The following is a 21,992-nucleotide window of genomic DNA, read 5'->3' on the forward strand; positions in this document are numbered from 1 at the left end:
GCTTCCCGAAACAGGGCTGCCTTCAGATGTCTTCTAAAAGCCTGGTAGTTGTTGTTCTCTTTGACATCTGGTGGGAGGGTGTTCCACAGGGAAGGCGCCACTACCGAGAAGGCCCTCTGCCTGGTTCCCTGTAACTTGGCTTCTCGCAGTGAGGGAACCGCCAGAAGGCCCTCAGTGCTGGACCTCAGTGTCCGGGTAGAACGATGGGGGTGGAGACGCTCCTTCAGATATACTGGACCAAGACCGTTTAGGGCTTTAAAGGTCAGCACCAACACTTTGAATTGTGCTCGGAAACGTACTGGGAGCCAATGTAGGTCTTTCAAGACCGGTGTTATGTGGTCTCTGCGGCCGCTCCCAGTCACCAGTCTAGCTGCCGCGTTCTGGATTAGTTGTAGTTTCCGGGTCACCTTCAAAGGTAGCCCCACGTAGAGCGCATTGCAGTAATCCAAGCGGGAGATAACCAGAGCATGCACCACTCTGGTGAGGCAGTCCGCAGGCAGATAGGGTCTCAGTCTGCGTACCAGATGGAGCTGGTAAACAGCTGCCCTGGACACAGATTTGACCTGTGCCTCCATGGACAGCTGTGAGTCAAAAATGACTCCCAGGCTGCGCACCTGGTCCTTCAGGGGCACAGTTACCCCATTCAGGACCAGGGAATCCTCCACACCTGCCCGCCTCCTGTCCCCCAAAAACAGTACTTCTGTCTTGTCAGGATTCAACCTCAATCTAAAAAAAAAGCATGGAGATTTATTTTCTGTCTGAAAACACAAGTTGCCTTCTGTTCAAAAAATCATTTCTCCTGGTGTGATTAAATTTGCTCTAAAACCATGTTGGCACACCATGCAGTCACACATCTGGAGAGATGCCCATGTCTTTTGGGTTCACACCAGTAACAGTGTAGCGGTAAGAGTTGAAGGGCTGCAACTGACCCCAGCTTAAGCCTATTAGCCTTGAGATAAGGCAAGAAACAGTCTAGGGAAAGGGGTTGACGGAGCCAGTATCTGGCAAACCTCAGATCAAGTGGAGAATTTATTGACATGCATTAAAGCACTTTGAGTGGTAAATCCCAGTGCTTTGGAGAACCAGGAGAATAGTTCTGATATTTAAACCAAATTCCTAGATTCAAAGTTCTTAAGGAACATAGTAAGCCATCTTATACCGAGTCAGACCATTTGGTCCACTTTGCTCAGCATTGTCTGCACCAACTGGCAGCAGTTCTCCAGAATTACAGGTATAGGACATCCCTTATCTGGGACGTGGGTGGCACTGGGGTCTAAACCACAGAGCCTAGGGCTTGCCGATCAGAAGGTCGGCGGTTTGAATCCCCGCGACGGGGGGAGCTCCCATTGTTCGGTCCCTGCTCCTGCCAACCTAGCAGTTCGAAAGCACATCAAAGTGCAAGTAGATAAATAGGTACCACTGTGGCAGGAAGGTAAACGGCGTTTCTGTGTGCTGCTCTGGTTCACCAGAAGCGGCTTAGTCATGCTGGCCACATGACCCGGAAGCTGTACGCTGGCTCCCTCGGCCAGTAAAGCGAGATGAGCGCCACAACCCCAGAGTCGGCCACGGCTGGACCTAACTGTCAGGGGTACCTTTACCTTTATCTGGAGATGCTGGCAGTTGTTCTCAATGAGCTATGGCACTTCCCCTGTAAATTTTTAGACAACAATCCTAACACATTTACTTGGGAACACATGTGTCCTATTGAACACTGAGTAGGCAAGTATAGGGTTACACTGTAAGTGTATGTCTTTTGCACCAGGCACCAGTTGGTAGATCTTAAGGTTTTAGTAAAAAACCACAACTACACCCAGAGTAGATCCTGGGACTCTGAATTCTTCCTACCCCTTTACTAGAATAATACAAGTGGCCTTAATTGATATTGGATAGAATTGAACGTTTTTACACACACACAAAATCACTGGTGACCTCTGGAGTATTTTCCCCTTTTAAAGAGTTCTGTTGATGCTTAGCACAATGCCTGTACCAACTTCTTAAAGCAGGGGTCAGCAACCTTTTTCAGCCATGGGCCAGTCCACCGTCCCTCAGAGCATGTGGTGGACCAGACTATATATTTTTTTTTTGGGGGGGGGGAAATGAACAAATTCCTATGCCCCATAAATAACCCAGAGAAGCATTCTAAATAAAAGCACATTCTACTCATGTAAAAACACCAGGCAGGCCCCACAAATAACCCAGAGATGCATTTTAAATAAAAGGACACATTCTACAGTGTAAAAAAACCACACTGATTCCCGGACCATCCACGGGCCGGATTGAGAAGGCGATTGGGCCGCATCCGGCCCATGAACCTTAGGTTGCCTACCCCTGTCTTGAAGTCTTGAGTCACTTCACTTTGGGAGCAGTGGGAGATATGGTTGTTATGCAAATATTCATCAATGGAGCTATTGTCCTGCCAATATTTAGGCTTTTAAAAGCATATTTCCTACAGGGTGTGTTCAGTATTAGTCTCCAGTATCAGGAGGAGAAAACCAGTTGTGCCCACACTGCCCATGTTACATGGAATAAAATTGGTTCTTTCATTGCTTAGCAATGCCCAAGCAGTATTTGTGAACTGAGGAAACAGTGCCAGGGAAAGGTGATTTCTGCTCCTTAGAAATCAGTAATGTCAATTTCAATTCTCTTTGTTTCTCATTTTTCCAATCTTACACTCAGTTCTCCACACTTCCACAGCAATTTGCAATTTTTAAAAAATCCTCATTGTCTGCATTTTAGTGTGAATTTATCCAAATAAAACATTTTTCTGCCCTTTTGACTAATGCACTTTTTTGCAGTTTCCTGACACAAGACAATTTTGTATGTTATTTTCATAAATGTATTCATTTTTTTATGCATGCTTCCTGCCAATATATGCATATTTGTAAAAGTTGGCTGGAAAACTGCATCGCAAAATGCATTTGTGCATTAGTTTGAGTAGGGTGAATTAGTTTCATATTAAAATGCAAACAAAACCAAATTTCTTTCCTTGTTCTTTGCTACTCAGAACAAATACTTCCCTTTTGGAAAATGAGGCAGTAAAGCAGGTGAAGCAGAGACCTTCAGAGTTTGGTAATGAACTGAGTTGGCAAGAGGAGGGCAAAAGCAGCAAAGAGCCGGCCACAGTTATTCAATTTACGGTCAGAAGTCTTCATTTTTGGAAGAGCTTGTGAGGCTGAGGCAGCCTACAAGGCACAAGACTGAAAACTCTTGGCAGCAAAAGAATCATTTTTTCCTAGACTGGGTGGCCACCCCTTCCCAAGCCTTCACTCTAGCCATGAAAGAACACTTTTGTATTCTTATAAGTTGGTGGATGGAATTTGTTTTGCAGAAACCGGGCATTCTGCCAAGCTTGGATATTTCTTGTTGCCCCAGAAAAAGAATCTGCAGCACTTCTAGCTCTCCCACCTACCTGATACACCAGCATTTGGGCGAAGATGCACAAGTATCTTGCTTCTCTTCAGTACCACACTAGTAACTGAGTGCTATTCCAGGTTCCAGGATCATTTATCCATGCTGCCTTTCAACTCCCAGCTGACATGCTTCTCGCATTGTGGGCCAATTTCAGAAGAGGCACTTCATTTTCAAATTTCAATTTTCCCTGCATGATGACATTACACTTATCTGTCCAATGATTTTTGAGCAGAACCCAAACTTTTGTATTCTGACATCGCACCCACCATTTGTAGTGTGTAACATGAGACCTCAAGCAAGTCTCATAAACCTGTTGTGTCAATGCATTGTCCTGGCTCGAGGGATTTCTCAACATTGGATGTGCATCATGATGCAAAAGTACATGAGATGCATGCCCATAGCTTTGTCCAGAGCAGATTTGGAAGGTGGTTGAGAGCAAGGAGACTCAGGACAATTTAAAGACACCCTCTACAATTTTAGTACAACAATGCATGATTAAGGACAGCTCCAATGCACGGGCATCTCATAGCAGAGGAGTGGGCAGAAAGTTGATCAGAATCTAGGGACAATCTCTGGGTGAGCTACTGCAGATCAGCAAATGCTTTCGACTGCCAAAACTTTGTTCACCTCAGTGAGGCAGCTGAAATGAAGAAAGCTCATCCGGAGTGGATTTCTGTGTGAAATGGCTTGAGGCTCATTTCAGTTCTTGTACTGAAAATGAATCCCTCTGTACAGAAAGCACCAGAAGGCTCCCAGTTTTTAAATTTTAACCACATGCCTTTTGGACCTGGTTCCTGTTGGTAGATCATTGGATTTGGGGAGTGATGCAGCAAGCCTAGTCTTTCCAGCCCAGCATAGTATTTATGTTTCTCATACCTTTCTCATAGCACATTTTATCATTGGAGTTGGGAAGCCTCCTTAGGATTTCAGTTTTCTCACTGCTCCTCAAAACAGCATCCTGGGTGGCCGACTGAGTGAAGCAGATGACCTCAGCAGTTAACTGCCCAGAACATACTTCTTGACGTAGTCCAGATTTAGCCACTTCCCTTTCCTCAAGGCAGGGTGCCAAAAGATAAAATGTATATACTACCTAGAAAGCCAGTCATGCAAAGGCGAATGTCCACACTGAGCTGGAAACCTAGTGGAGATACGTCCTTTGGCGTATTAGGAATAGGAGGTGAAAAGAGGGGAGAGCAACAGGCAGTCCCCTGTGAGGGGTCCAGTAGCCTGAGAACAAAATAGGGACAAACAAACCTTCCAAATACGCAAGTAAAAAGTGAAGGCACTAGTAGCAAGCAATGCTGTAAAATTTAGAGAAATGGCAGCATATATCTACTTCTTTACTAGTAAATAATTTTGAGGGCTAGCAACTTTTATGGTCTGCAATACTGTTTTGAAGGGTTTCCTTAACTGGTGATGCCAGAACCCCTTTTTCTTCATTCATCATCTTTCAAGTTTAATATTGTGGTTAATTTCTCCTCAAATGCTTGGAAATGTCTAAAATTTGTTTTGTTAAATTTTTATATTATTTCTTAAATGAAATGCCACTTGGATAGTTTTGGGTTTTTTGCAGTCTAAAGCATCCAGCAAACAAGCAATCTTTGGAGTTTGATTTCTAACTGGAAAATAACCATTTCCCCCCTCTCTGCCCTTGGTTCATGGTTTTGCTCTGCAACTGTAGATTGTATTTTCTCTCACAAAGCGCCGCACAATTTACAGGCATTTTGCATAGTTGGACAAGGATGTTATGATACACAGAACAGATTTTACTTAATATAGGCCCTGCTGTTTTGAGGGTTCCTCCAAGGTGCCTACGTTTTCCATCTGCTTTCCCACCAGCCTTCCTGAAGGAAAATCATGGAGAAAGTAGTAGGCAGGTCTGTTGGAATATATGGTACAGTGACATCTAAAACATAGTGTGACACACACTAGTCTTATTGAAAATGTGAGGCAGACAAGAGAGGAGCAGAAGCCAAGACGAGGCTTGGCTAGCTCAGTCGGTAGAGCATGAAACTCTTAATCTCAGAGTTGTGGGGATAAGGTCCATATTGAGCTAAAGATTCCTGCATTGCAGAGGGTTGGATTAAATTGCCCTTGTGGTCCCTTGTGACGCTATAATTCTATGATGTGTGGATCTCCATCCTTGGTTCTGTCCAAACCACCTAAAGTATTTTGTTTTGTTGGATTCATGTGTAGTGTGTTAGTTGAATTTTCTCTTTTTTAAACCAAGATTCCGAAAGGCCAGTTTCAGTGGACTAAATGAACTGTTGGAGAGCAAACTTTCTAATTGCAAAGAAAATCCAGGTCAGGAAAACAATGGACTGGCCTTAAGCACAAATAAAAATATACCTAATGGGAAAAGTTAGCCAGAGGTGAAGGTGGCAAAGCAACATGGTGGGTCCAGTAAGAAGGTAGAATTTGAATTATTCTGTATGTCATCTTCTTTGAACCAAAAACATTTAAATAGCTGCATTCTGTGCATCTTCTAAATAAGGGAATGTCACAAATATCCTGTAGGATCCATTTAGGATCCCTTTTCCCCTTTTAAAAGCACTTATTTTGCTGTCACACGTTTTGATCAATTTACAGTGCTTTAGATGGAAGATATCATTAATGAATGGAACTCTTATAAAGTACGCTGAGATTTTATGAATAAGCTGCCCCAGTGTGAATGAATGACAGTCAATGCACTTAATGAGATGAGGTTGAAGTTCTGCACTAGTTCATTCATTGTCAAAGTGCCTGGGAAACAAACATTCATTTAAGATTAAAGAAAAAAAACACGCTCAGCAGGTTCACAGCTTAATCTTATAATTGTATTTAAGTTATCTTCTGAACAGTTAAAATATTTTTTCTTAAAAAAACCACACATTACCATGACCCTAGCTCAAGTGAACATTAGTACGTTAGCTACACATCACCAGAACATAATCACAAAAATTCCAAAGCACTCATTACTTTTAGAATCTAGAGAACAAAGAGAGCAGAGTTACAAATAAAAATAAGAGATCATGTGCTTTCTTTTTAACCTTCTGTGCCCACAGTTATCTGAGCTTCCTGCAGTTGCTAAAGGCATGCACTGGTCTAGCGGGTGTTTGCTTTCAAAGGAGCAGCAAGCTGTTAAGAGAATAAATTGTCATAAGAGCCAATTCAATTTTGCCAGATTTTAAACTTGCACCCCTCACACTAATGTGCTGTACAAAAAGATATTAGAATTAGCAATTTATATTGTGAGCATTTCCTCTTGTATGGATCAACAGCTACCTTACTTTTCCCTACTCAACCTAAATTCATAATTTGGAAGTGAATTTTTTTGACCATCTATGACCATTTTAGTCCCAGACAGATAAGGAGAAAAAAAGCGCTCTGCTTTAACCAGTAAAGGCAGCCAATAACATGGAGAAAATAAACATGGAGTATTTAGGAAATGGTCTTCTGTGCCTTTCTGCTAAAGCATCTGCTTTGGGCATCATAGATTGGGCAGCGTGCACAACAATGATTTATGCATATTAGATTCCTGAGAATCCCAGCTTCCCTTTTTAAAAAGCAAGTTTCTAGCCCTCGTTATAGTGAAAATACATTTGAAATCACACAAGAACCATTGTGAAATGCTCAGGTCAAAACCTGAAGCTTTAGTTTCTTGAAGCCTACCCTTGCAACCTTGTTTTGCTCACACTCATACAGCTTTTCACAACCCTCTTGCCTGTCCAAACTTTCATTGTGCATTTGATCTTGTGCAAGTGCCCAAATGCAGAGTTCAGAAGAAAGCATGCAAATCAATACAAATTAAGTGAATTTGGGTGTTTTACTGATTTGCACTGAGCAGTGAATTTTAGTTTTTTAATGTACACAAGTAGACCTACAGAACAGACCACTACTTATACTTTCTCCAGAAAAGCTGAGTAGCACTTTAGGGAAAGCATTTCTGCATCTAGAGTGGTGTCTGTAGATCAGTGAATTTGCATGAGCTCTAGAGCCAGGTAATAATGGTTTCTTAATGGGGTTAACCTCATAGTTATGTTCCATTGTGAAGGTTATTGTTGATTTGTCAAAGGTCTACATCCTGAGCATACCTTGCATCACTGAAAGGTCACTAATTGTAAATCTCTGTATGATTACTGCCACTTTTGAAGACCTAAATTCGTGTGCTACAGCCCAATTGCATTTTGCAGACCAAAGATATAATGTATAATTATGCCCATGATATAGGATGCTGCAGTCCTGAAAAGAGCTCTGACTTTAACAAGCAGATTGAGGACTAGTCAATCACAATTGTGAAGGGGAGCCTATAAATAAAGCATGGGCTGCACCCATGTTTTATTCCAGCAGCCATGTTATAAATCAGAAAGATGCAGAGGGTGACTTACAATACAGAAGTGTTGCTTCCAGAGCATGCAGTTCCCAGGATGCAGCATTTAAACCCAAGTGGAAACTGCCCAGGACATGATGGCCTAAAGTGAGAATTGTGCTTCCACAACCAGTTGGCTCACTCTCAGCTGGATATGTGAGATTGATTTCAGAAAAAGGAGATTTACCCAGAAGTGCAGCTTGAGGAAAAATCCAAAAGGCTTCCTTCTTCAGGGAAACCCCCCCCCCAAACCCCCCTAATTTGACCACTTGATTAAAGGAAGAGGAATGGATTAGGGCACAGCTCAGCATTGTTAAAATGCATCATATATGTAGGCCACTTAGGGACCATATATATGCCTTGTGCCACCTAGAGTTTCCCCAATTCTTTCTTCCCGAATCCAAGAGAATTTGGGAAGGCATGCAAGCCGTATAAGCCTTTGTAACTAAAAACTACTGAATGTTCCTCCTACCCTCCTACTGTATATAGAATAGTTCCTTCCTGGTATGAAGCAACAGCAGAAAACAGCACACAAGTAGTCACTTCTTTTGATAACACTGTTAACTCCTAAACATGTCTGAGCATAGCATGGGAGGGAAAAACCCCCCAGGACCAGAAGACCTCATTTGGAGAGGTACCAAGCACATGAGTTCAAATTGGCAGATTCATATATGAACCCAGAGAAGGGGAACACACATATGTACCACTCTCCTTTTCTTTTATGAAGTCAATATAGGTTTGTTTTTTGCTGGCGGCAGCAGGATCTCTCTCCCATCTTCTAATTTCAGAAGCAAGCATAAAGTCTTAAAATAGTCATCAAAAGGTCCAACTTGTTCAGAAGCCTAATCAGGAACGGTGAAAGTGGCTTAGCGTTGCTGCCGGGGTGGGGGGGTGGGGTCCTATGCTACGTATTCAGCTGGGTGCCCAGGCTGAGCTTATGTTATTTAAACTACTCAATTGCTCTAGGGTTAGAAATGCACAGTTTTACAGCAAGGTTCTCTCCTATGGCTCAGAGCCAGTTGTGCGCTGCTTTTCCTTCTGTAAATACCTGCCTGTGGAGCTCTCCGCTCCACACCAGTGAAAGGCAAGGCCATTTGTGATTAGCAATTCCAAGTTAGCATTTCATTGCAAAGAAAGATATTAGGGCTCAGCCCCTCTTCAGAAACGTCATTAAAATTCCCTTTTCAGCTTTCGCATCAGATCCATTTGGAATTACCCATATCAAATTAACCCTTGAAATGTCCATGTACGGAGATGCTTTAGAGCCTTTCTCTTCCAGTGAAGACCAAAGCCCTCGCCAAATGGTTGGAGATGCATTAGGCTGAAGGCTGTAAAACTTCATGCAACTTGAGTGGGGTAGAAGTTGGAGGGAGGAGGTCTTGCTTTTTGCAGTGGCCTTTCTCCATGCCAAGGCATGGTGGGCCCTCCTTCTATTGGAAAAGCAACATTTCAGCTTCTTCCTTGAAATGACTTAACAGGAAAAAACCTCACTACTTTCCCCTTGGTGACAGGTTTTATACATTAGAATTAATTCTCCAGTACCATGTTTGTTTGTTTTAAAGCCCCAAAGCAGTTAGGTGTGTTTGGGAACAACAACAGGGAAGAGAAGGGTTATGACAATAAGGAAAGGCTGCACCAGAAATGACATTGTCTCTTATCTGATCTCCAACTCCACATAACAGAAACAACCCTCCTATGTGCTTGACAGAGCCACCGCCAAAGACACTTCCCTACACACACACACACACACACACACACACGGGAGAAAATACTGATCTCACAGCTCTGCCAGCGAGCAAGAGAAAATAACCTGTTGATGCTCCAGTTGTAGTGGATCTACAGTCCTGTTCCACACATTGTCAATACTGTACTACAAAGTATAAATGGAATCCGAGTAATAGCGATGAAACAGGGCTGGGGCGACAGTGAGCTTTCAAACATAATGAAGAACTAGTATGTGGCAATCTGTCTCTTGTTTTCCATCTTGCTTTGCAATTCAGTGTGCAAGGCAACCTTTTCCATACTCTGAAGGATAGCACAGTTAAGGAAAGCCTTCTAGCTGCAGCTGTGACTTCCTTTGCCTTTGCTCAAAGAAACACTTAAAAAGAAAAGCAGACCAAGATCAGCATGTTTATCCCCACCCCAAGAGAACAAATACTTCTGACTATGCCTTTGGTGCTAATGCAGCCCTGGATGATACGCAGGCTGAGAATCCATGGGTAAGGCAGAGCACTTGCACAAAACTCTCACTTTTGAACCAGAGCAGAGAACTACAGGACAGAACCAGCTGCCCGTTTATTCTTAGTTTCCACTGACTTTCTGAGCCCGCCATGGCAAATACCAAACTTCACTGGAGGGAAATTGCAACTCCCAAGTGAATGAAGAGGAGACAGGCCAGAGGAGACCTGCTTAGCAGCATAAAAGTGAAGCTCTTTCCCCCTAACTTCCAAATTTGAATCTTGGCCAAAGAAGTTAACCCTTCCTTGTAGGAGACAAGCGTTATGCTATTCCCACACAATGAAGGGAGGTTATGTAGTACCATAGGACAGGTTTGCTTTTGGTCTTTTCTGTCCCTAGCTAAGACCCCTCCACTGTTCTCCTCTACTATTATCCCTTCCACCACAAAATGACCTTGCAGCTTACAGACTAAGATGTGGAGTCATCAGAATCTCCCGTTCTTTCAGGAGTTCCCTTCCAACAGAGTATGGCAACAAAGCACAAATGCCAGCCAACGAATAATGACACAATCAGGTTAACAGGAAAAGTCTGAAGTCTTGACTGAGTGCTGAGGGAATAGGGTGGTTGCTACTGTTGATACCATACTCTTCTTCCGGGGGGGGGGGGCAAGGAGCAGAGGTGCAATACTGCACCATGTGGGGAGGGAAGGAAGAAGAACATGGAAATATATTCATATACTTTGACAGCAGAAATACTGCCCATCACCAATGTGATCACCAGTAAGTCTCACCTCTTAAGTAAATTAGACTTTGGCAGAAGAAGGCTTCACCTTTCATTTACTGGCATCCGCCGGATGAAGATTTTAGACAAGTGACTAACTGCAGAGGGCTTAGCTGAAATTATTTAGACTTCATCATTATCTCCCGACTGGTTTCTGGCCACCGGGGCCTTCATTTGGCATCAAGTTGGCCCTCCTTTAAAGTCCAAGGCCCATCTACAAAAAAGTAGATGCATCCTTATCACAAGTCCCCAAAGGTAGAAGCATCAGCCTGCTGTTCCCCACCTACCAACACATCACAAGGTGATTCCCCCATGGGAACGAATGGTGGCAAGGATTTTTCTGCTTAAGAGCGAAGCAAGAAATTCTGGCAACATGTTAAATATATTTATAGGACATCTGCACTCAGGACAAGAGAGGAGATGGGAGGGAGAAGTGTGTGAAGAGGGGAGGTGTAACACATCAGTCATTCAGGAAAGATAAAAGGAATCTTCTGATATAGCAGCACTTGAGCAGTCAGCTGCGCTGAGAAGACCTTGTCCGAGATCAACCATGCGCTGACTTGGTTCCAGAAGTGTGTCTGAGAGCCTCTCTCTTCAGTTATATCTGTTATGTGGATAATTCTTTTGCCCTGGCATTGGCAGGTAATTTAAATATCGCAGCTTAAATGAGTCCTAGGAAAGAAAAGACAAGAACTATTTGTCATCCACATTTTTGTTAATGAAATTTTATAAACCATCAAAAGATGATTACAGGCAATCTAGATTTTTCAAAATGGATACATTTGGGGTGTGTGTGTGAACCCTCAGCCTGTGTATGTGATCTGTTTCCCAAGTTATTGCTAACATTCATCTTGTAGGACAGGTGGTGGCGGCAAGGAGGGAAAACCCAAATTATGTTGGGGAGAGACCGTGACAGCACCTCCACATTGTTTCTGTTGCAGGTGGCAGTTGTGCTGAGAAGTGGCAAGGAGCTGATTGGAGTGCCCAGGAAACTGGATGGAGCACTCTGATGTTTCAAAAGTATGGGTGACGGTTGAGCACTTGAGGAACCTCACAAAAGATCACAACATTCCTTCCTGTTTCCTGATCACTTGTTTCTGATCCTTGGCTGAGGTAGGAAAATTGCACCTCCCAGGTAGAGTGCTAGAGTAAGAAGTGGTTCTTCATTACAAACTTCAGTTTCATTCTCTCCTCAGCTTGTGCTCATTTAAATTAATTCATTATTGGTCCACTGCAGCTACATGGTCATTTCTTCCTAATGCTCCTACAGGCAAGGAAGTTCTGAGAAGCCAAAGGACAGAACCACCCTTGTCACCCCTTTATCTGCAGTGGCTTTCAGTAATACTCTCAGTTAAGGAACCAGCAAAACCTCCATTCACAAATCATGTCTATCCACCATGCAGCCTACCTGCTGCATTAACGTGTTGTTGTTGTTTTTTTACCTGTGCAAGTGTGAGGTACAGTGTAGTGCTATTTATCTGGAGATGTAAGTGTATGTTCTGGAAGGGGAGCGGTTAGATTCTGCTTGGGTAGCTGGATCATTTAGGAAGTCCCAGATGAGGATGGTGTCATCATGCGAGCTGCTAACTATTTGAAATTCGTCAAACTGGAGCCGGAAAACTCTGCCGGAGTGCTCCTGGATGGGGAAAGGGAGACAAGTCAAATTCAGAAGCATTAAGGGTTGCTGTGACCTTAGCACTGTATGTTTCTGATTACAGAAGTATACACCTCCTCCTAAAGAACCAACTGCACAAACAAGCAGGCTTTCATTACCTAACAAACCATTTCTGTGAAAAAATCAGGAAAAGGTTTGCACTCATGTTCAACCTCTAAATTCCAGAAGCTGGGAATACTTGAGGGAGGAGGGCACTTAGAAAAGTTAGTTGTTGCTTTTTGTCCCATTTGTGGCCATTCTAGTCCAATCTGGCTGGCCACTGGTTAAAATAGGATGCTGGACTAGACAAATCCTTGTTCTGATCCAGCAGAGCATTTCTTACTCTCTTATGTGAAATGAGTATTTATTATGTGGCCTTTCCTCTTATCATCTGGAAATGGAGAATAAAACAGCACACACTATGCTGCATTCATTGCAGAGACAGGTTTAATTTTAGATCCTGAGGAGATGCAGCAAAACAGCAAATGTTACATTTCCCCAGTTTGCAAGCACCTAAAACTTGCCTGTTTCTGCTCACCCTTTTGAAGGTAAGAGTATCAGACACAACTTTAATGAGGCAGTGAAATCTTAGGGTTTGTTTACAGTGGTGGTTTAGCCACGAGCAGCAGGATTCACAAGTCAGTCTCAGCTGAAGTGTGAACATAGTCACTCAGGGGTAATGAGCACTGACTCCCCCAGCACCTCATTAAGGCTTAATGAATTCTACACCACTTCATATATTTGGTCCTCTAGGATCAGAACAACGAAACAAGGTGGCTGCTTTTTCACTTATCCTCTGGGTCCTATGTTCTCTATAAAGCAGCACAACTGTATTTAGATATATATCAGGCAGAAGGAGTTGAGCTGGCCTATACCGTGTGAATTAGTTTGGAAAAAGAACAACTGCATTGCTACAACAATGGACACATTTGCCACAGAGAAGACAAGCTCAATGCCACCATTAGAGTCTTTGTATTTTGCTTATTCTCCACTTTAAGACATACAGTAGTGCCCCGCAAGACGAATGCCTCGCAAGACGAAAAACTCACTAGACGAAAGGGTTTTGCGTTTTTTGAGTCGTTCCGCAAGACAAATTTCCCTATGGGCTTGCTTCGCAAGACGAAACGTCTTGTGAGTTCTTGCGAGTTTGTTTCCTTTTTCTTAAAGCCGCTAAGCCGCTAATAGCCACTAAGCCATTAATAGCCACTAAGCCGCTAATAGCCGTGCTTCGCAAGACGAAAAAACCGCAAGACGAAGAGACTTGCGGAACGGATTAATTTCGTCTTGCGAGGCACCGCTGTAGTTTTAAGGCAAGGCAAATTCAAGACAAACCTATATTAGGACTTCTTTTGCATACGATGCAAGCTTACACAAAGCTGCATTCTTTAATGGATTAGATTTGGTGGCATGGCTAAGAAGGAGCATATTTTAGTCTAACTCTCATTTGACAATCCAGGTGAAGTTTTATTATGTATTAATACTGGATAAATATATTCCCTCCTATCCGAGATCAGTCAAAAGCTCTTACCACAAGAGTGCGCAGGCAGAGGGTTCCAGCAGGGGCACGAGGGTCCAGGGCAGCTACCAGATCCCACACCTTAATTTTCCTGGTGGCACGGAAAAGAAGGAAGAACCAGAGTTTCATTAAAAAGTAAGCGTAAGCACTACATGATATTAAAAAACTGAGATTAATCCATCTCAGCTGATCAATCTACCTCATGGAGAAAAAAATAGATGTGCATCTGTTCTTGCAACTTGGCTTTGCTGTTTTCTCTTGTGTTGGCTGGAGGTAGTAAGGTTGATATGAAGATAACAGATCTTAATGGGAAGTGTATGGTTAACATAAAGATAAATTAAAACTAAAAAGATGACATCAATTATAATGGAAGGAATGATAAACATTACACTGTATTGTATTGTACTGTACTGTGATATGACTTCAGTAATAGCAATATGTATAATTTGAATTTGGTGAATCCAAGTAGTGTTTACCTCACCAAGCATGTCTTTTATTTTAGGTCCTGTTAATGGGACTTCTATAAGCAAATTCTACCTTCCACTTATCCAAATGAGGCCAGCAGGAAAGCAAATTTGATTGCTACTGTAAGTGGTTGTCTTTGCAGAACCTGCAATGTATTTTAATATCTCCTCCTTTAAATACTACTGGTATCTGTTCTTCTTGCATTTTATATTTGTAATGCTGAATGGGGAAAACTGATTCTCTCTTTCTTCTAAAAATCCAAATTGCATACAGGTTACTTGCTCAGTGAAGCACTGGATCTGACAGAGTAAGGCATTTCTAATTTTCTAGCCTTCAGGGTAACAGTTTGGGGTGGGTGGGTGGGTGGGAGAGAGACTCTAGACATCTCTATTTCATCACTAAATTTGTAAACTGCTCTGTGATCCTTGGATGAAAGGCAGGATAGAAATTTAATTAATAAATTAATAATAAATTCTCACCCATCATAGGCTCCACTGACTATCCTCTTGGTATCAAAACGAATACATCTCACCAGCTCTTCGTGGCCTTCCAGAACTCGCAAACATGCCCCACATTCAATGTCCCATAACCTAGAAGACAAGGCAAACAATCATTATGCAATTGCCATAGAAAAATGTTTTGGAAATACAAATTGCAAATCAAACCTGCCTATTTATCCAGGAATGGGAGAACTCTGAAGAATCTCCCAATTTCTTCCTAAATTCACATTTTGTATCTAGAAAATTACAAATTTCAATGTGAAACTCTACAATTTTCATTTCCAATACTGTACATTTATGAGTAGTAGTGTTATCTCTGAATTACTGCCTGAATGTTGTTTGGGCTACATAAGAGACAACAAATTATAGATAGCATGGAGATGGGGGCCCGTGTCAACTTGAAGAGATAAGATTGCTTGTTCCAGAAAAAAATGAAATCCTTCCTGTGACCTGGCTTTGCTATAGAAGAAAATCAGGTGGTTACCAGAAACATATTTCATTCACATTGCATCTGAAATGTTAGCTTCTTAGAAAAAACCTGCCATTTCTCAACACATCTTCGTAACCTCTGAAAAGAGTTTACCAAAATGCACTAAATATGGGTATTTGTTAGGAGACTGTCATGACTGTTTAAAGTGCTATCACAGTGCCCTAAATGTATGGTATGAATGTGGCATAACTATTACACATGTGCCTCTCTACTGCTGTAACATCTAGCTTAACCCATAGGCCGCTGTTTTTTTCTTCTGCTTAAGCAGGAAATGCCTCAGTCAATTAAAGCATGTTTCACATTACACTGACAAAGCGGTTGCTAACAGAAGGTGAAAAATGTCCTTGCTTTTCTGTGTGGAAAGAGCACATGATATAGGCAAATTTAAACAGTGTCACCCCCTATCACCTCCAAAAGAAAACTGCACAATAATTTGTGAAGCCATTCACATAATTTTTTGTCATGAAGGTTTTGCTGGGCCCTATGCTTGTTCATCCGAGTTAAAATTAAATAGGAATGACAATATCACAAAGTGGTTTTCCCACCTATTGGTTACAGTTGCTATTTGATATAATCCTACTTCATTCCACAGTGTCGATGCTAAACCTTTTGTGATCACCCACTGACCAAATGTGAATTGCTGCACAGAACACAAAAGATAGCTTGTGTGCAGGTGGTTTACACTCTACACTGAAAATACAAGAGAGGAGGATGGGAGAAACAGCCACCCCAAGCCAATTTTGAAAACTGATCTTTGGGAACTTGTGGGCCAACTGTGCACCTAACCTGCATTCTGCTGAGATATGTTGCCAACCACTGCAAAAATTCCAGCACAAGGATTTTATTCAGTGTAAGCATAAAAGTAATTGTATTCCTCTTTAAATTTATTACCATATTGACATTTATATTTGTTGGTTATTACTGTGTGTAGTATTTGTGGTTACTTTTCCAAGCTCTGCAAAGTTTAACTATTTCCTGTTTGGACTACTGTCGATGTTTGTGCTTTCCGAATTGTATGCTTTTTAGATTTGTCTTTGATGTTGCTATTTCTTATGGAAGCGGTGAACAGTAGAGTGCTGGATCCAAGTTTAAACTCATTTAAACTCAAAATTTTCTCAAAACACAGTTTGTCTTATCTTTTGTTTAGCCATACCATGAAGGCACCCCCAACCCCCCCCCCCCCCCAATGTATGTGTGCCCTGGTTTTTCCCCTCAAGCAAAGCCATGGTGTTATTTGCAAATCTTTTGATCTTTACAAGGCGTTAAATAGAATGCAGCTGTTGAGTGAAGGTGATAATTGGTTAATAGCTTCAACTGTCCCCTTACAATTCCCCATGTCTCTCATTTAAATTGTCTGCTGCAGTACCCTGACTTGTTTGTTTTCATTACTCATGTTACTGCAATTACCTTCAGTAACTAGCTTTCTCTAAAAGCTACACTAGTCAATTACCAGCCTCTTAAGTCCCTTAATGAAAGGAATTGTTTCTTTGTTTTGTATGTTTATTTGGACACACAGTGATTCCATACATTTGACCTTGGACCCGGAGAATTATGCACAACGGATGAGGAAAGATGATACCATTAATTTGAATGATCTCTGTTGGTCTGATTAAGAGGGATCCTTTACCCATTTTTTAATATCTGTACACTCACTAAACTGTATAGCTTTAGGAGTATGGCAACTTTTGTCTTGCTTGAATTGTTGCTGAGGACAATTAAAAAAGCAGATTGTCAATGCACTGTCCATGTGAGTCGGTGCTCAAACTGCTATGACCAAAGCTTTCGATTAAAAAAGAATGAGGATTGGGCTGACACTTCATTTCTTGCAGGAAAGAAGAGCACATGAATGGAAGAAACCCTTTAAGCAAGTGCACAAATATTTGCATTGACAAGATGACTGAACCATGAAGCAGCTCATGGCTATAGAGGCAACTCATCACCATAGTTCACAAAAAACAACAACTTGTATAGCTTTAAGGATGAGGTACACAGAAGAGTATAGGAAGATAGTACTTCCTACTTGCTCAGTTCTGACCAATCAATGGCTTTCAATGATATTATTATACTTCGCCCTCTAAAAACTGTCAAATTTCATCCAACGCAAAAATACACAGTTCATTCTATTATGGAATGGATCACTGCTTGGAACGTTTCCAACCAAGGGACAGCAAGCAGACTCCATGAGTCCAGGCCACCTGTTACAAATGGTGCCTGAGGCTAAGCACCATGAGAAAAACTTGGTTGGCAAAACCCCAGCACTGTTTTGGGGTTGGATTAAAAACCTCTTGTTGCAAATACAACTCTTCTCAGCAGAGACACAACCCATAAAGGGGAGCAGCCTTTATAACAGTCTGTGCCAGTGCTTTCACATAATACATTTTGAGAAGTTAAACAATTATTACTGTTTGCTTTTAGCTCTTACAGAATACAAAAATCTAAATAGCAGCTGTGTTAAAAAAGGAGATAAATATTTATGCAAAATAAAACTATATGTAGTACTATAAATGGATTATTGCTCATTGACGATATGGAAGTTTTAACTCTGGAAAACTGAGGCAACGACAAAAGCTTTTCCTTCTTACAGAAGCATTTTAGAACACAAGTTTTACTCTGCTGTCAGGGCTGTGGCCATTTTAAGAATACATGGAATAGAGTGCAGACTTTTGATTTTTGAAAATTCTACAAAGCTGAGAAATTTCTGTTCCTGGTAGCTAAAGAGAAAAAGTTGAAAATGACAAAAAACCAAGACGGAATTGTTGCCTCATGGTTACTTTCTCTTGAATCCAAAGCACTTCCCCAAATTTGTGCACTAGCCTCCTTTCTTGGTTCCTTATGACTGCTCTTTCTAAAATACCCTTGGCAAGACCTCAAATATTTAATTCAACTGTATTATGTGAATTAAATAAATACATACTGAATTCATTTTGAACTCAGATTTTTGGCGGATCTTGACATTTCTAGGTATATGGAACCCCCTGCCTTTTTAAAACCTTATTTAGTAACAACGAGGCCTGGTTTACATATACCACAGAGTAAAGTGGTATAATCCTGAAGGGCTAGTGTGAGCCACATCACTTCAAACAGCAGGTGAGGGATATCTGTCTTGAATGCTCCCCTACATTTAACCAAAACTAATAACGAACCATCTTCCCCCAATTTTATTTTATTTTAAAAAACCACAGGACAAAGGCACAGGAACAGGCCTCTATCTGCGATACTAGTTTATTTGTTTTTAAAATAAAAAAGCTTATTGTGTTTTGTATGCGGGGGAGAATTCAGAAGTGCAATCCTTCACCTGCAATCAGAAGCAGTACAATCTCAGTTTAATAAGTAGAGGGCACATGGATGTGCTAAAGAGCACATTACAATTGCATGCAACATTAGTCTAATACTGACTGCTTCTTTTTAAACGATAAAGTGCTGGAGCAGGGCCTTTGGAGTGGGAACAGACAAGAACATGTTTAAGTACACCTTCTCCACTGCTTTGTCTCAAATTGGCATTTTGTGAAAAAATGGCCATTTGAGAAGACTGCAAACACTGATGTGTAATATATGGTTTGGCTCTGAGAGAGCATGCTGTTCAGGTAACTGTTGTGTTTCTTACCTGATTGTATTATCTGATGAACCACTCACTACTAGTCTGTCTCTGTACTGTAGACATGCAATACCTCGCTTGTGGCCATTCAACGTACGCACAAACTCACAGGTACTTGTGTTCCAGACCTGTAAGAGAGACACAAGTACAAACAGAAGGAAATAATGGACAGGGATGTTTATGAGAAAGTCATACATTGTTGATGGGAGACGGTGTGGTGTGATGGTCTGAGTGTTGGATTAAAGACTAGGAGGCTGTGGATCACACTCCCACTCAGGCACAAAACTAAAAGGATGGCCTTAAGCCAGTCACTTACCCTCTCAGCCCAATCTACACTAACAGCATGATGATGAGAATCAAAGTGTGTGAAGAAGGGAACCATGCCCCCCTGATGAAGGCAGTATAGGAAGGTAGTATATATGTATTGCGAAAAAGAAATAAATAAAATAAATGTCCAATGTCACCATGACTTCATGGTTTGCACCTTAATCGTTCTGTCCCCCGATGCTGATACAATGTATTTGTCATCGAAGTCGACCACATTGACGGCTGCCCTGTGTCCAACCAGTACCCTTCGTAGTGTGATGTCTGTCGGGGAGGCCATGTCCCACACGGCAATGGACCGATCTTTGGAGCATGTCACCATCATGCCATTATTAAAACGTAGGTGCAATACTGCTTCACAATGATGGATCAGGGTGTTCAGCATCTCACCCGTATTAACATCCCACACTCTGGAATTTGTGACAGAAGAGAGAAAAGAAGGGGCGGAGAGAGATGTTTTAAGATTTTCCATTATTAAGCAGAAGGGGGAAATATGCCAAACATTCCTGTAAAAGATGTGCTAAATAAGTAAGTCTGTCCGCCTAATTTGGTAAATTCAAATAGTATTTCAATAAGAATCTAATTCTTCCCCCCAGCAACTTTGTGTGGTAGGACATTATTATATCCATTTTACAGATGGGGAACTGGAAATGAGAAAATGTGTAATTTGCTCAGTGTCACACTGTGAATCTTGGGCTTGGCTGCAATTTGAAGCAAACTGTCCTCCTTTGGGTTTAGTCAACAGCACAGCTACGGAGTCCAACAAACAAAAGTTAACACTGTAATGTCCAAACAGAGTAAGAAAAAGCAAGAACCTCAAAACAAAAGGATTTAACAGGAAAGAAGATCTGAGGACTGAAATCTTCTGCTGCATGTGCTGAGTTTCTGTGCTTGTGGGCATAATGCAACATCTAAACTAGTACAGAATTTAGTTTGCGGAGCGCTTCCACCTTTGTTTTAAAAATCATGTCTAAAAAGAACAATGGCAAAATTTATCAAAAGGCAGGTCCTTCCTCAGCACATTTCACTCTTCTTAGCTTTCAAATAATCCATATTAACACACTCCAAATCGGCAAAGCCTCCAAAATGGATCATTTACTCCCAACACAGAATTACCCCTGCACCAAATATGCTGCTCTTTCTTGTGACTGTTTCTTAAAAAATTCTAGGCCGCAGGACTTGAACAATTCCTGAGCAATAAAAAATGTCACGTAGCACCCACAATTTGAAATATTCCTTTTGTCCTGCTAAAGCATTGTATAATATATTAATGGCTGGTATTAAGGAATTTAAAATATTCCTGCTAAACAAGAAACAGTTTAATTGGATATTTCATGCAAGCTCAATAAAACGTGCTGACAGCTATCTTTTCCCAAGGACAGGTGTGTGTGTGTGTGTGTGTGTGTGTGTGTGGATAACCCTGGAATCAAGGGTTTAAATTGCTGACTCTGAAGGCTATTTTTACAAAAACTTATAGAAACAGCCTTCCATTCCTTGTGCATGTCTTCCACCATTTCTGTTTTGAGGGCAGAATTTGAATAGGGCTTGTGGAGCAAATCCATCTTTCTTACTTGCAACCTCTTCTTGAGCATTAGGAGTAGCATGGTAGCCAAGACACTCATCATATAATCCCCCAATCTCAATATAATTTATTCCAAACTATGGTTTGACACTGCATGCAAACTGTTAACTTTTAGGCTTAATTTTCAAAAGCTTTTAGAGGTATCTGGTTGGTTAACTGCTTTCTGTTTAATTTTTTTGCTTATTGACTGTTGGCTCTATTCTCTGCCTTTTATATATTTTTTCACTAAAATGGATTGTTTTAATTATGGGGTAAACTACCTTGGAGGCCTGTATTTGTTAGAAAGGCAGGATATAAACATTCTCAATAAATAAATAGCTACCTGACAGTGGAATCCGATGATCCAGTGATGATCACCCGCTCATCATACTGGAGGCAAAGGACTGACCCCGTGTGTCCAGTCAGAACCCTCTTGCATTCTAGCGTATTCTTGTCCCAAATCTAGGAAGGCAAAAAGGGCACACATTTGGGATTTCACCACAAGGTAAACTGTATTGCTAGACTGGCTCTTTTGTTTTTCTGTAACACAGCATTTTATTTACTAAGGCGAGCAGAACTTCTTCTAAGTGGCACACAGTGCACTTTGTATTCCACAGGCACTTTGGAACAATATAAACTATCCTTAATATCTCTGTTTTTAATATGAACATAGTCTTTACCCTTCTCATTAGGGAACAGGAAGACTTTAATTACTGAAGGACCAATAACGTGGCTAGCACTGAACAGAATGCAAGAAAATGAAACAGATAATATAGATTTATCCTCCTTGTTTGGAAGAAAGGGAGGAAAACCAATGCAATTCATAGTCAGACTTGATGGGGGGCACGAGGGAAAGGAAGACAAGGATTAACCTCATCCTTCTCAGTTTCTCTCTTGCATTAGTCCTCCTAAATGAAGTTACACCTGCATTCTTCTGGGGAAAGGATTTTGTGTTCAATCATTGCCCACTGGGGAGCTCTCACCTTGATGGTATTGTCTCGGAGGCCACTTACTATCTTCTGATCATCATATTGTAAACAATAAACCCCTTTGCTTGTTTCACTTCGGCAGTGGATTCGCTGTAAGCTGTGCCTTCCACACCGCCAGTTTGATTCTATTGTCTGGGGGAGAGAGAAACAATTATAAAGTGTGGAACAAACATCATGGAAA

General features: G+C 41.5%; 1 protein-coding gene across 9 annotated transcripts in view; it reads right to left on the reverse strand.

Annotated features, from left to right (window-relative positions):
- Positions 1-6,205: 6,205 nt before the first annotated feature.
- BTRC (beta-transducin repeat containing E3 ubiquitin protein ligase) overlaps positions 6,206-21,992 on the reverse strand; it is a 126,563-nt gene continuing 110,776 nt past the window's right edge. For all 9 annotated transcript variants that reach the window (XM_081007072.1, XM_081007074.1, XM_081007073.1 and 6 more), the window contains 8 exons: positions 21,806-21,943; positions 21,166-21,284; positions 19,422-19,671; positions 18,947-19,065; positions 14,832-14,942; positions 13,900-13,978; positions 12,160-12,353; positions 6,206-11,389 (listed from right to left, as the gene is read on the reverse strand). In XM_081007072.1, coding sequence (XP_080863198.1) covers positions 12,192-12,353; positions 13,900-13,978; positions 14,832-14,942; positions 18,947-19,065; positions 19,422-19,671; positions 21,166-21,284; positions 21,806-21,943 — 978 coding nt within the window. In that variant the 3' untranslated portion in view covers positions 6,206-11,389; positions 12,160-12,191. The remainder of the gene's footprint in view (positions 11,390-12,159; positions 12,354-13,899; positions 13,979-14,831; positions 14,943-18,946; positions 19,066-19,421; positions 19,672-21,165; positions 21,285-21,805; positions 21,944-21,992) is intronic.

Source organism: Podarcis pityusensis (assembly GCF_964106645.2).
Source record: "Podarcis pityusensis genome assembly, chromosome: 5".
In the NCBI taxonomy this organism is placed as follows: domain Eukaryota; kingdom Metazoa; phylum Chordata; class Lepidosauria; order Squamata; family Lacertidae; genus Podarcis; species Podarcis pityusensis.